The sequence below is a fragment of the Vanacampus margaritifer genome, chromosome 14 (assembly GCF_051991255.1).
Source record: "Vanacampus margaritifer isolate UIUO_Vmar chromosome 14, RoL_Vmar_1.0, whole genome shotgun sequence".
In the NCBI taxonomy this organism is placed as follows: Eukaryota; Metazoa; Chordata; class Actinopteri; order Syngnathiformes; family Syngnathidae; genus Vanacampus; species Vanacampus margaritifer.
The window spans coordinates 20,198,488-20,212,577 of NC_135445.1; the positions used below are offsets into that span (position 1 = coordinate 20,198,488).

General features: G+C 38.9%; 1 protein-coding gene across 2 annotated transcripts in view; it reads left to right on the forward strand.

The window, feature by feature from the left end:
* slc12a2 (solute carrier family 12 member 2) overlaps nt 1-10,056 on the forward strand; it is a 118,215-nt gene extending 108,159 nt beyond the window's left edge. For both annotated transcript variants that reach the window (XM_077585619.1, XM_077585618.1), the window contains 5 exons: nt 2,241-2,352; nt 5,002-5,088; nt 5,815-5,950; nt 6,325-6,392; nt 8,461-10,056. In XM_077585619.1, coding sequence (XP_077441745.1) covers nt 2,241-2,352; nt 5,002-5,088; nt 5,815-5,950; nt 6,325-6,392; nt 8,461-8,596 — 539 coding nt within the window. In that variant the 3' untranslated portion in view covers nt 8,597-10,056. The remainder of the gene's footprint in view (nt 1-2,240; nt 2,353-5,001; nt 5,089-5,814; nt 5,951-6,324; nt 6,393-8,460) is intronic.
* The last annotated feature ends 4,034 nt before the right edge of the window (nt 10,057-14,090 follow it).

The following is a 14,090-nucleotide window of genomic DNA, read 5'->3' on the forward strand; positions in this document are numbered from 1 at the left end:
AAATCTCACTGTTTCAGAGGAAAATAGTTTGCTGACATGCACAGTTTAAGTAAAAAACAAAAAGTTGATTATCTAAAAATGAAAACCAGTTGGTTGTTAATTATTACATGCAAATGTGATTTTTTTTTGTCTTCTGTATTTATAATTGTTCTTTAACCAAGAAAGTATATAGGCGTATAGGTTTATTTTTATTTCTATCCAAATACCCGATTATTCGCTAGAATTTTCAGTAGGATATCCGAATACCAAAATATTTGATAGCTGCAGCCCTAATATTACATTTTAGTTGTTTTGAGGCATGCTCACACGAGTTCTTTCACCACACACCCCTGTCAAAACTAGCTTGCACCCCACAAGCCATACTGCACACGCTGCGCCCCAACTTCAAATTTTTGCTAACATAAAAAATATGGTCCAAAAGGAACGTACATAACTATAGTATTTCAAATCATTTATTTGTCTTAATATTTTCAAATGTTTAAACATTTTCTTTTGAACAAAAAATAAATAATTTTGATCAAAAAAATTAATAATCGTTTCGAATAATCGTGATTTTAATTATTACCAAAATAATCGTGATAATTTTTTTTCCCATAATCGAGCTGCCCTAGCTTCTCCTACTCATGAATTAACAGTGACGCATTACATCATCGAAGCTACCGGCTTTTTAAAATATCTGTAATATTCATGTTACGGCCATAACGTGGCAGCGTTGATTTATTTCCATAACAAAATACGGACAACGGTAACGCTTGGCTCACATGGAAAGCATGGCAGGCCGCCAGCCTAATAAGACACTGCGGGAATGCCTGGGTAGTTTTACATTATGATTTACTTGCTTGATGCTTGTTGGAGAACTAAAAAGTAATATGTGCACTTTGCAGAGCCAAATTTAAATGGCATACTGGTTGTATGCCTTTGGCAGATCATCTCGGAGCAAAATCCCCTGCTTAAGTTACCTCCTCGGGGCCTCACAAACCAATGCTGCTGGAATGTGGTGCTCATGAGCTCTCTATTTATTTGTATCAGGGACATTACATATTAATAAACATTTCAGTAAATATGCCAGAGTTGGCTAAACCAAAAGGCTATTTTTCATTTGCTGTCCCGAAACAGTCCCCGTTTTGTTTAACAGTTGAATTTTACAAAAGTGTTCTATTCAATGATCAAAGGAAGCTATTAGAACAGTCTTTGATTCTAAATATACTTGGTCATTTTACATTTATACCAAGATTTTACTCAAATATCTGTTCCAAGCTTTGAAGAAAAAAAAATAGAATCAGAAGTAGAAAAAGGTGAATAAGTTAGTTTAAGTTAAATTAGTTTTTTAGAGTTTTTGACTACGCTAGTTCAAACTGATAAACTTTGTTTTTAACAAATGATCATTAACTAAGACTTTTATGGCTGTAACACGTTCCAAAAAAGCTGGAACAGGTTGCATAAATGAAAGCTGAGGAATGCTCATCAAACACCTGTTTGCAACATCCCACAGGTGAACAGGCTAATTGGTAACAGGTGGGTGCCATGATTGGTTATAAAAGGACCTTCCCTGAATTGCTCAGTCATTCACAAGCAAAGATGGGCGAGGTTCACCTCTTTGTGAACAAGTGCATAAGAAAATAGTCGAACAGTTTGAGGACAATGTTCCACAACATATAATTGCAAGGAAATTTGGGATTTCACCATCTATGGTCCATAATATCATCAAAAGTTTAAGGGAATCTGGAGAAATCACTTCATGTAAGCGGCAAGGTGGAAAGCCAACATCCCTCAGGCGGCACTGCATCAAAAATCGACATCCATGTGTAAAAGATATCACCACAAGTGCTCAGGAACACTTCAAAAAACCAATGTCAGTAAATCCATAAGTGCAACTTAAAACTCTATGAAAGCAAAAGCTCCACTATGCAAAGAAGAAAAAGATGCATTTTATTTGGACTTCAGTATTAATTTGTTTTCAAGAATGATTCATGAATCAGGCCCATTTCCTTTTATCCAGAGAACTGAGTGACATTAATTTTAACGGCTCTTGTCACAAAGAAATATTACTGCATTCATCTGTTGTTTTTTTGAAGGTTTTAATCTTTTAACAATTATAGACAGGTGAAGGATGAAATGTGCTGCAACTATTTCAATGCTGCCCTCATAAATGAAATTAAAATTATACTACCTGGAAAATTCAATAAATGTAGTGACTTAAAAAAAAAAAATCTTTATGCTGTTTCATTTTTTCTATAAAGGTTTGACTCTGCTTATTCCCTATCTGTTGACCAACAAGAAGCGGTGGAAGGATTGCAAGATTCGTGTTTTTATCGGTGGCAAGATAAACAGGATTGACCATGACCGCCGAGCGTAAGTACTACTTTGTCCTTTCCGACATCTGTTTGGAGTAAAATATGGTTTGTGAGATTAAATTACTTTTGCATATGCATAATTATAAACCTGTGTATATACTAGGGATGGTAAGGTAAAATGTTATGTATCAATACACGGAAACGCAAAGGCATGATGTACGTGCATCGGTTAGAGCAGCAGTTGTTCTTCTCCGAATCACATTTTTGGGGACCTTAACATGTATGAAAAGTCACCAAACTTTGCACACTCTTTTGGGCCTGGTGAAAATTTTGATATAAAGTTGTCATAACGACTTTAGCGCCCCATAGAGTGGAAAAATACATGCAAATCCCGGCACATTTGACCTAACGCTACGAAAATTGGCATGCACATGTAGCACCCTGAGTCACACAAAAAGTCCAGTGGGACATATGCTAAAATTAGGAGGAAGTGAGCTCTGAATTTTAGAAATTTTGGGACATTCACAGGCAGGCTATCTGGAGCTGCGGGACAATTCCCGGTGGGCCGCTAGAGGGCACTATTTATTTTGGGCCGTGGGCTTGTTATAAAATTGTGCAGGCAGTGGCCCGCACACTGTAAATCAAGAGCATTTATATAATGGCAGTATGACTTGTAATTTCAATACTTCTTCAGGGTTTTTCCCGTGTACAAAACACCTCCACCTTATTTGCTCGCCACCTCCAGCCTGAGTGACTGCTAATGAATGAATGCTTTAACATGATAATTGTCATATTCCTATTGGAACTATTGTTCTTATTATTGAATATTCAATATCCAAATATACTAACACACATTTCCACATGGCATGGTCCCAGGTTATCCTACTAAGCTCAGAGACTTGTGAACATAGATCAAATAACAAAATACAAGCTCACATAAATATAATGAAGAGATAATGATAATGTAATGCTTAAGACAGAAAATGAAGGGCCGGAAAAGAGCAAAAGGATAGAAATATGAACTATAAACTAGTTCATTTTTGGAATGATGGACCTCTCAAATCAAATCAAAATTTTATAGCACCTTTTATACATTAAAATATAACTCGGTGATAAGTAATTAAAACATCCATAGTACAATAAAAAGAAAACCCACCACTCCCAACATCCCCCATAAGCATATCACAACCCCCTCAAACACGCGCACGCACACGCACACGCACGCACGCACACACACACACACACACACACACACACCAACACCAACAAAAACATGGCGGGGCACAGAGAGATCATGTGAGGAAAGGCTTAGTCGATGAGCCAATAATGAACTATGAACTGAATTACTTAATTTTAAAATTTGTGATCTGAACTTTAAACCGGTTTCCCATGTTCGCGAGCAGTTTACATTTAACTCCAAGTTGTACTGTTGTCCATTTCAGAGAAGTTGTCAGTCTCATTTCTTATTACTATTTCTTATACAGCATAATGCAACCACATATTTGTATTATACATTGATATGGTCTTCTAAATTTCCAATTTAGTTTTTAGTATAAAGGTATCTCTACCCTCTGCTGTAACACCTAATATGCACACACGCAGGCACCCGCCACCCACACACCAATGCCTTGCTCTTTTTGTCCCCTTCAGCTGACTCCATTTATCATATAGAATTACCACAGGCACATTTATTTCTAAGTACCAACCGCTAACTCATATAAGCAGTTCTTACTTGGGACTTTCAAATCATTAGCAGTGTAACTACTTCTAATACCCGCCACCATGCAGGACATTAAACAATGCAACCTTTGACGTAAATTAGAACTGGGGCTATTAAAAACAAAAGCCTGTTTGAAATAAATGTACAGTATACAATATTTTACAAATGCAAAATGTTAAATGCAGGTCAGTGGTTTTGATGTTTAGGCCTGCAGAGAAAACTTTGAAGGGCCTGACCACTAGTTTATATATTACTTTGGTTCACTAACTATTCTTCATTCATTCATTCTCACACAATTATATATATACATCATTCGCTTTGTTGTGTATCATGTTATTCAGGAGACTTTGGGTTTTGGTGTAAATTATGACGCGGTATGGCCGATAAGAAAGTGAAAATTGCAAATGTTATTAAGCAGCCCTTGAAAGTGTCGCTGTTCCGGGTGAGCTCTTGCTGGCAGTCTCGTGTAGTTCATACAGCAGGGGCTCGGCTGGAGTTTTTCAGCTCGGCAGATCAAAGCCACTCACCGGTGCCCTCACCGCACAATGTCTGCTCGTATCAGGCATAAGGCATTTTGGGTCTCTTGAAGGCCACTTCCATCCGTTCCAGCCCCTCACACTGCACTTGTTTTTTTTCATGGTGTTCTCTGCAGGGCAGAGCGCAAGCCTGACCATATTTGGGAGAGGTTGCTATTCCGCCGCTTCCAATTTAAACGTTTTTCATGCGCGTCGACACATCTCGCACATACTCAATGAATGGGGTAAGTGCAGTGTGAAAAGGCCTTAATTCTATTTCCATTCATTTTAATGGAAGAAAAACACTAACGGTCACAGAACAAATTTGCGAACCAAGGCTCCACTGTACTTTAGCTATCTCTGTGTTTTCAAGATGAATTATTGATTTTACTTAAATCATAACATATGGTTAATTTTTTGCCTTTTCTACCGCAATTCTTCATCTCTGATTTCTTTTGTATATCCTGTGCAGAATGGCAACTCTGTTGAGCAAGTTCAGGATAGATTTCTCAGACATCACTGTCCTGGGAGACATAAACACCAAGCCCAAAAAGGAGAAGTAAGTCTTTCCCAACAAGTGTTTTGTGTTTTGTGTTATTCAACGATCTTTGGTATAATTATCTTGTTCACTCGGATGATTATAGTAATTTCTGGACTACAAGGCGTACCTGACTCTAAGGCGCAGTAGCTAAATTTGGGGAATACTCAAGTTTGTTACACATAAGCCGCACCCGACTATAAGCCGCAGATATTTTAATGTTACCGCACCGGGTTCCCGCTACTTTCTTTTACATAATGAGGGTGCAAATTGTCTCGCTCTCGTTCTGTCTCTCCTACTGTATTTGGACTCACTTGGTTTGTTTTGCTCTGCCTGACGCTCTTGCGCTTCCTTTATAGTGCGCCCCATTGTGATATGATGGATAAGCGTTATGCATTTATTCGTTTGATATGTGAATTAATCAAGATTTGATTTCTTTGAACTCAAACATTTTACTAGATTTATTGATCAAAAATGTAAACACATTTTGGCACATTTTTTTTGTATTACTTATTACTTTATTAGATTGGCCAACAAAAAATATGCAAACGTAGCAAAGATTTGCTCTTAAAAGTTGTTAAAAAAAATTCAGGCAGCAGTTTATCATATTTTTGTAATAATGTCCCACTTTGCAGTGTATTTTTTTTCAGCCTTTTCTTTTGGATGGAAGATGGAAGGTTGATCTATAATTGTGTTTGTCCTAGCTTGTATTACAGTTTAAAGCATGACTGTTTTTCTCATGTTCAGCATTGCTGCCTTTGAGGAGATGATTGAGCCCTATCGGTTGAAAGAAGATGACATGGAGCAGGAGGTAGCTGAGCGCTTGAAAAATAGCGAACCATGGAGGATCACAGACAATGAGCTGGAGCTTTATCGTGCCAAGGTCTGAAACTAATTATTATACTATTCTTATACTGCCTTAGCCTTAGCCTGTAGGAGTGCAGCTGGTATCTGGTATCTTTCTGTGTATGACTGTGTATGACTCCACGGTCTTAACTGGATTCAACTGGTAAGTGTGCATGGGTGCAGTGAGGTAGGAAGATGCAGAGCCGAAAAAAAGGTCACAGTGGTACAACGGCCTAGCTCAAGTCACTTATCTACTTATGTGTCAAAAAGGCCTAATCTAACAGGTGTTCAGTTCAGTGTGGATTGGTTGAAAATAATCAATTTCTTAACGCTGCAGTTCCCTATGCGCATACAATTTGATGTAGACCATTTGTTTAATGAGCTTGATCTGACATATTTGCCATTTTACAGACTAATCGCCAGATCAGACTCAACGAGCTACTGAAGGAACACTCCAACACAGCCAACCTCATTGTCATGTAAGCTGCTTTTTGACTCCTCTGCTTGAGTGCTTGCGTTTGTGCTCGTATGGTGAGTTGATTATGGGTTGATTCGAACTGCAATTGACCATTCGCAAAAGCCCAGACACCCTCATTTGACGCTGCCGGGTCCAACATCCTTCTGGATATTTACAATGGAAATAAATGTGCTAGAGCATGTCAGTGAGTGTTTTTGGAGCAATACAAGCGCGATATTGTCCCGATCGAGGCAAAAGTTTGCTTTAGCCTAGCCCAGGGGTGGCCAAGTTCGGTCCTCGTGAGCCACTATCCAGCCTGTTTTCCATGTTTCTCTCCACTAACACACCTGATTCATGATCAGGGTCGTTGTCAGGCTTCTGCAAAGCTTGCTGATGAGCTGATCATTAGAATCAGCTGCGCTGAAGGAGGAAGACATGGAAAACAGGCTGGATAGTGGCTCTCGAGGACCAAACTTGGCCACCCCTGGCCTAGCCCATTATTTTCTTACCTTGGAGCAAACGTAGGAAATGCTTGTTTTGGAGACATTTAGCTCAGGGTGAGACACTGTGCAATTCATTGAAGACATCGCTCCAATTTGTGGATTCCTCGCGCATGGTTTACGCAATCTATGGGCACATTACTCCACTACTTTGCTTGTTGGAAGTCCACAGCTTGTTGCAACTTTGTTTGGTCTAGTTTTATTGAAGCAGACAAAAATTTTGTGGATCAATTTTACAATGGAGGTCAATGGAGCTTCGAGCCGCATGTTGGAGCTGTGGGCATTTGGGGCGTGGTTTGCGAATGGTCAATTGTAAGGCGCTAATGCGTACAGCAAAATTGGTCATCAAAACTAAATACTAAAACAATGGTGAGTCTTATGCTTAGTCAAAAGCCATAGAAAAAAAACGTTTTACGACAAGTTTCAAATATGGACAGAGAGAGCGTTTGCCTAACTTTTAGCAGACAACGGAAAAGGCCCTCTGAGCCTCTGCTTCGACCTCGGCACCTCCAGTCACGTCTGGTCCGCTCACCACAATAAGCTGGATGTAACAGCAGCACCAATTTGCCGGTCCAATTTAAAACCCAAATTCAAGTCAGCAGGGTGGGATGGATAAGGGCCACTGGGACTAAATACCATAGCTTCTGTTTTCTTTTCATTGAAATTCAAGAAATTGAGTGCAATACAGAACTTGATTTCCTCCAGATATGAAAAAGGTGGGCTCAATTCATTCAAACCCCAAAATATATAAATACGTTTTTTTATACTTTGTTCTTCACTCCCCAAAACGTATTCATATGTTTCTTATGTTTTGTTTTTTTAATGCTAGAGCATAAAGAAGGCTTTGATACAGCCTCTGACATGAATAGGTTGCTTAAAGCAATGGTAGTATAAGAGATCAGCCAGGGCCATGTTGCAACAAGCTCTTTTCCCCAGTGTTTTCAACAGGTTTGTGAATAATGATAAAAACGCAAAACGGAAACGGGTACAAATATACTTCTTTTTTTTCTTGATAATAGAAGAGACTAATCTTTCTTTTGGTAGGTTCCATGTTTTTTATAGAAATAGAACACAATATTCTGTGGGCCTTGCAAAATCAGTCAAAATCTGGTAAAACAGTTGGGAGCGAAGGGGGTTGCTTCAGTGAAAATAGCTGGGAGTTAATGAATTAATAAGAAAGTGTCCTTTTAGGTCAACGGGGCATACTGTAGATTTGACTGTCATCCACATAGCAGTGAAAGAAAATCCCATGTTTTCTTAAGATGGAATCCAGGGGCAGCAAATACAATTAAAACAGAAGTGTTTGTAACCCTGTGGAACACCATTCGGCAGTGAGGCAAGCAGGATTTAGAGCAACCAAGGTTAACACAAAAAGTCTGCCAAGTAGGATCTAAACCAGTTTGGAGCGCTACCACTAATACCCACCTAGTGCTGCAAATGAGCCAACTGTTGTTCACTGTATCGAATGCTGCAGTCTGCAGTCCGATCCAACAAAACAAGACACACATACCGTGTCATTAGCCAGGAAGATGTCATTTAAAACTGGGCTGCATCATCTTAAAACCTAATTGACTTCTTTGTTTTCTTCAGGAGCCTGCCGTTGGCCAGGAAGGTTGCAGTGTCAAGTGCTTTGTACATGGCCTGGCTGGAAGTGTTGTCACAGGACCTGCCACCCATCCTTCTGGTGCGTGGCAACCACCAGAGTGTCCTAACCTTCTATTCTTAAAAAGCAACAAAAATAACATGTAGGGAATGAATTCATCTACCTACTGTGTCTGTTCGACAAACATAACTACAAACTGTGTGTGCACAAATTCAGTTAAAAAATAAACATGAATAAAATTCAGAATGGGTTGAGACAAGGAATAATACATATAATTCAAGTGGTATGAGTGTAGGTTTTTTTTTTTTTTTAAATGTACCTACTTTTTGTTCCTGAAATTCTGTATTTTCTCATGTATCTCCAATCTGATTCACACATGGAAATGTCACTTTCTCAAAATGGTTTAATTAAAAAAATAAAAATTAAAAACAGTGGGGGTTTTGCACCGTTGTGACATAGAATAGTCACACTTGTTATAATATTTACTGGACCCGTTCCGTTTTAATGTTTGTGAAGCCTCAATAATGAATGACCTTGCTGCTTTCCTTAAATATTTGGAGAGAAGCACGTAGAATGCTTTGCAACACCTTTTTGAAGCCTTATGGATGTGCCTTCCAGTTTAATCAGACATTAATCTCTAGTTAGATTACAATGTTACTTATTATTATATTTAATAATAGTTAGTTTTATTGATTGTTGAATATAATTCCTTCTTAGTGGAGTAATTTGCATGAATAGAAGGTGCCCCTTTATTGGTATGAAGACTTTGTATCAGTTCTTCCCTGTGTTGTTTTGAGCTGTAGTGTTTTCTTTCTATTAACTTTTCAGTCTTCCTTTTGAAAGATGTTAATATTTCTAATGCCTCAACTACTCTGCAAAGGACGGCCACCATTAGGCTTTTAGGCAAAGTGCCTAAAGCATTCATGGGATGGTATTGAATTCAAGGTTTTATTTGTGGACGTAGTTTTTCATTAGCTACCATAAATCACATTCAAATAGTAGCCTGTTGTAGCTCATTTAGCTGCACAGTAACTAAACGGTTTTATTAAACTAATGTTTGTTTCTTGTATTTTTCCTCCCCTGAACACAAATGCCGTTATCCAACAAGCTAGTCAACTTTGCCTTAATATCAGAACTAACGATTAAAGTTATTATAAGCCATACTGGATAGGTCACGTCTTGTTTTCAGTACATTTGAATAGATCACCACAACTACTGTATGTATGTATTTACGCGTATGTATGTAATCACCGTCCGCCCTTATTGATCTCTTACATCGCTTAATGTAGCTCTCCTCTGCTAGTAGCAGGTTCTGTGGTGACTCCACATATAACACATCCAGCATTGGTGCCACAGTACACTTTAGATTTACTCAAGTACTCAGGCCCCTCACAGCCCTTTGTTATCTTGTTTGCCATAAGGACGTATGATGAACTGTTTGTCTTATCAACAGTGACCTTGTTGCAAACTTGGGAGGCTTGCAGTTCTGAATAATGTAACATTAAGAATGAGTCAAATCTGAGAAACTTATACCTCTATGCATTTCAGTTTGTGTCTCATATGTAATAAAGTCCATCCCTCTATTTGAAAGGGTTGATTCACTTCATTTCATGTACAACACAAGACATGAGTTGCATTTAATGAATTACGTTTATTGGTGGTTCCCCTTCCGAAACAATGAATTCACAGCTCTTTGCTCCTGGTGGACATCCAATGAAGATGTCATTTCCAAAATGGCTGCCAGGACTTGGATGTTTTCATACAAAATGTTTTCAATAGTTTTACAGTATACTCGTATCTAAACAAGTATTTCAACTACACACTGTTGACATTTCTGGAAAAGAAAGTTGACCAAATTAAACATTGCTCATTACTGTTTGACCTCGAAATTTCAAACAAACAAAACATGAACAAGTTACATTTTAACATACAGTAGGATCCCTTTTTGATGATTTGATGATAGTTTCACAATTCTTCATTCCATTCAACTTGTGAGTTCTTGCAGATTCTTTGGTTGTTTGCAGGATGTCAGAATAGTTTGGATGTAAACTTCCTTCTACTCTCGTACATCTTTTACTTGAGAATGATCTGTAGGTTCTCAACAATTTTGAGGTCAGGAAAGGATGTGGGCCACACCATGAGTTTCTCCACCTTCCTGCCTGTAGCAGCCAATCGCCCAGAAGTATTCCTTGCAGCGTGTGTGGTGGATGGCCACCAACAAGGCTGCAATATCGCAAGGAGGTAGTGGAATCATGTTTTGGGCCAGGATCATAGGGGGAGCTGGTTGGCCCCTTTAGGTTGTCTGAAAGTGTGAACATGACCTCTGAACAGTAGTTGTGGAATGTGGCAAGACATTGCACCAGCTCATGCTGTAAGGAATTCCTCTGCATCATGGTCATCAAACTTACAGTATGTGTGATTGTGCTGCCATCCTCCTCCCCTGACCATCAAGCCTATAGGGAACCTTTGAAAAGTCCTAAAGTAGGGGAATCAAACATATGGCCTGAGGCCCGAATCAGGCCTGCAAAGGGGTTTAATCCGGCCCACAAGACGGTTTTGTAAAGTGAAAAAAAAAATGTAAACCATTTTTTTTTTTTATTAATTCGGAATTTCCCAGCAGTCCTCAGATGGACAATGCAACTTGTACACAGAATTGTCCTAGATGTCATTATTTTACACACTATTTACTTACAGTTTGTTAAAAAAAAAAAATCATAGACCGACAAATGTGTTAAATACGACACAAATTCAATTACTGGTAACAAATACATATGACAAGGTTTAACGTCCTTATAACTTAATTTCGTTACATTTGCATTTGTGTTATTTTGAGGAAAAATATTATTACAGTTGAGCTCCAACTGTGGGCTGGCCCACAAATAGAGAAAATCTTTGTATAACTGAAGGTAATTGTATTTAAGTTATATATCATTACTCTACCGATCAGGCCCACTTGGTAATATATTTTCTTCTATGCGGCTCCTGACCTAATATTAGTTTGACACTCCTGTCCTAAAGCAAAAGCTGAGGTTGGGAGGCAGTTCACATCCAAACAACTCTGGGAAGCTATTCTGACATCCTGGAAAGAAATTCAAGCAGAAGTTGTCTAAAAACTCACAAGATTGAAGGGGAAGTCAAACCCCAAAACATTTCTTGACAACAATATGTTCTATGCAGCCCAACTAGTCTAAATACAATATTTTGATTAGTATTGCATTCGTGGAATATGAGTTACGCGGTGCGGTGGTTGACTGGTTAGCACGTCCGCCTCCCAGTGCAGAGGACGTGAGATCGAGTCCAGGCTTCGGCCTTCCTGGATGGAGTTTGCATGTTCTCCCCGTGCTTGTGTCGGTTTTCTCCGGGTACTCTGGTTTCCTCTTACATTCCAAAGATATGCATGTCAGGTTAATTGAACACTCCAAATTGTCCATAGGTGTGATTGTGAGTGTGGATGGTTGTTCGTCTCTGTGTGGCCTGCGATTGGCTGGCAACCAGTTCAAGGTGTACCCCGCCTACTGCCCGTAGCCAGCTGGGATAGGCTCCAGTGCCCCCCATGACCTTTGTGAGCACAAGCGGTTGAGAAGATGGATGGAGTTATGCAGCTATTTTGCCACTTGCTGTCAACTGAAGATTACATCCCAGTTGCTCAGGGCTCAGGCAATGACCGATCACTGCTCACCTGTTTTCTGCATAATTCATATTCCACAAACAGGGTTGGGGAATCCAGGTCCAGAAAGAACAAACCCCGAAATAGTTTGACTTTATCCACAGGTGCTTCTATGAGCTTGTTTACCTGCCAGTAAAGTAGAAACACCTGTGGTTTAAAGCCAATCTGTGGCAGGGTTTTACTTTCTGGACCTGGATTCCCCAACCCTGTCCGCAAATGTAAGTCATGTGTAGACCAGTGAGGTCACATATAACATTGTAAACAAATGTTTAAGCAAGGTTGACTTCCTCTTTAATGGAATTAAGAATTGTGACGCTGCTGTCAAATAGGTAGGCCGGGAGCCAGGTCCACTCCTCACAATGTTTTTTGTTACCTTTTTTGACAATTATTTCCTGTTATCTCATACCTTGGGCCATCACATGTTGATAGGGACAACTCCGAACTCGGGGCCGTTTGGTCACAGGGGCCAAAAAAAGCACCCTTTTTGGGAAAAGCTTCTGGCAAAATTGTGTAATTGCAAATGACAAGGTACAGCAACTGCCTAAATGGTCAGAAAACTCTAAAATTCAGCATGGTGTATCCTGACACATGGGGAAACTAACAGGGAAATAATCCTGGGCTTCCTGTATTTCAATTCTCAGATATCTCCCTCAACACACCCTAAAAGACCAAAAAATTCTCTGCGCCTGACAAATAACTGTCAAAATTGATCCATTTCAAACATTGTATTGTACATCTCACTGCCTCAAATGTATATTAAAAACTTCACACATTTATAACCTTCAATTTAAGTCCAAGATGAGCTTTCTATCTGGAGTATTAGAGGAGCTATGACCAAAAATACTCCACTGTACCCAGAATCGGGAAAATCAACTGAAAATTCTAGAATTACCATTTTAAATGGGATGAAGTTATTTTTCTGCATCTAAATAAGACCGTAAACAATATTTGAAACATGCGTTATACTATACTATCTGAAGTGAATTACATAAAAAGTGAATAATGTTATGCCCCCAGGTGGACCAGGGTATCAATGTGGAACATTAAATATAATCACACAAAATCCGGGAACCAAAATAGGAGATTTAAAAAGAACAAAATCCAGACAAGGAATAAAAAGGACCTGTGAACATTTCTTAACAATAGATTAATATTTTGTGTAGCCAAATTGAGAATTAGTAAAGTACAGCATAACCATAAAATTGAACTATGATAAAATATAACTGGATTTTAATCATCCTCTTTCTCTTCCTGATCATCATCCATATTTGTATGGATTTCATCAGTTGGTAAGTCATCCTCATCTGTTTCATCCTCATCTGTTTCAGTGGTGTCATGTTTGTCGTATATTGCACTGGAATTTTATGTGAAAGTTAAACACAAAGTAGCACACAATCGTGAAGTAAAACAAAGTGTATTACTTATTTCAAACTTGTTTTAAAACAAAAAAAAACTAAAAAGTAGGGTATGCAAAAGTATTTGTCCCCCCTGAATTAATAGATTGTCGAACCCCCTTTGACTGCAATTACAGTCATTTGTGGTATGTCTCTATGAGTTCTGCACATTGGGAGGCTGAAATGTTTACCTAGTCCTCCTTGCAAAACAGCTCCAGCTCAGCTACATTAGATTAAGAGTGTTTGTGAACCGCAATCTGGAGATCTTTCCACAGATTTTCTATTGGATTTAAGATCAAGACTTTGACTGGGCCACAAGCACATTGATGCCATTATTATTTTTTTAACCATTCCATTGTCGCTTTAGCTGTATGCTTCGGGTCATTGTCTTGCTGTAAGGAGAGCCTTCATCCCAGTCTCATGTCTATTGCAAACCCCTACAGGTTATCTTACAAGATTGCCCAGTATTTGGCACCAACCATCTGCCCTTCTGCTCACACTATCTTCCCTGTACCTGCAGAAGAGAAACACCCACAGAAACTGATGCTCCCACCAC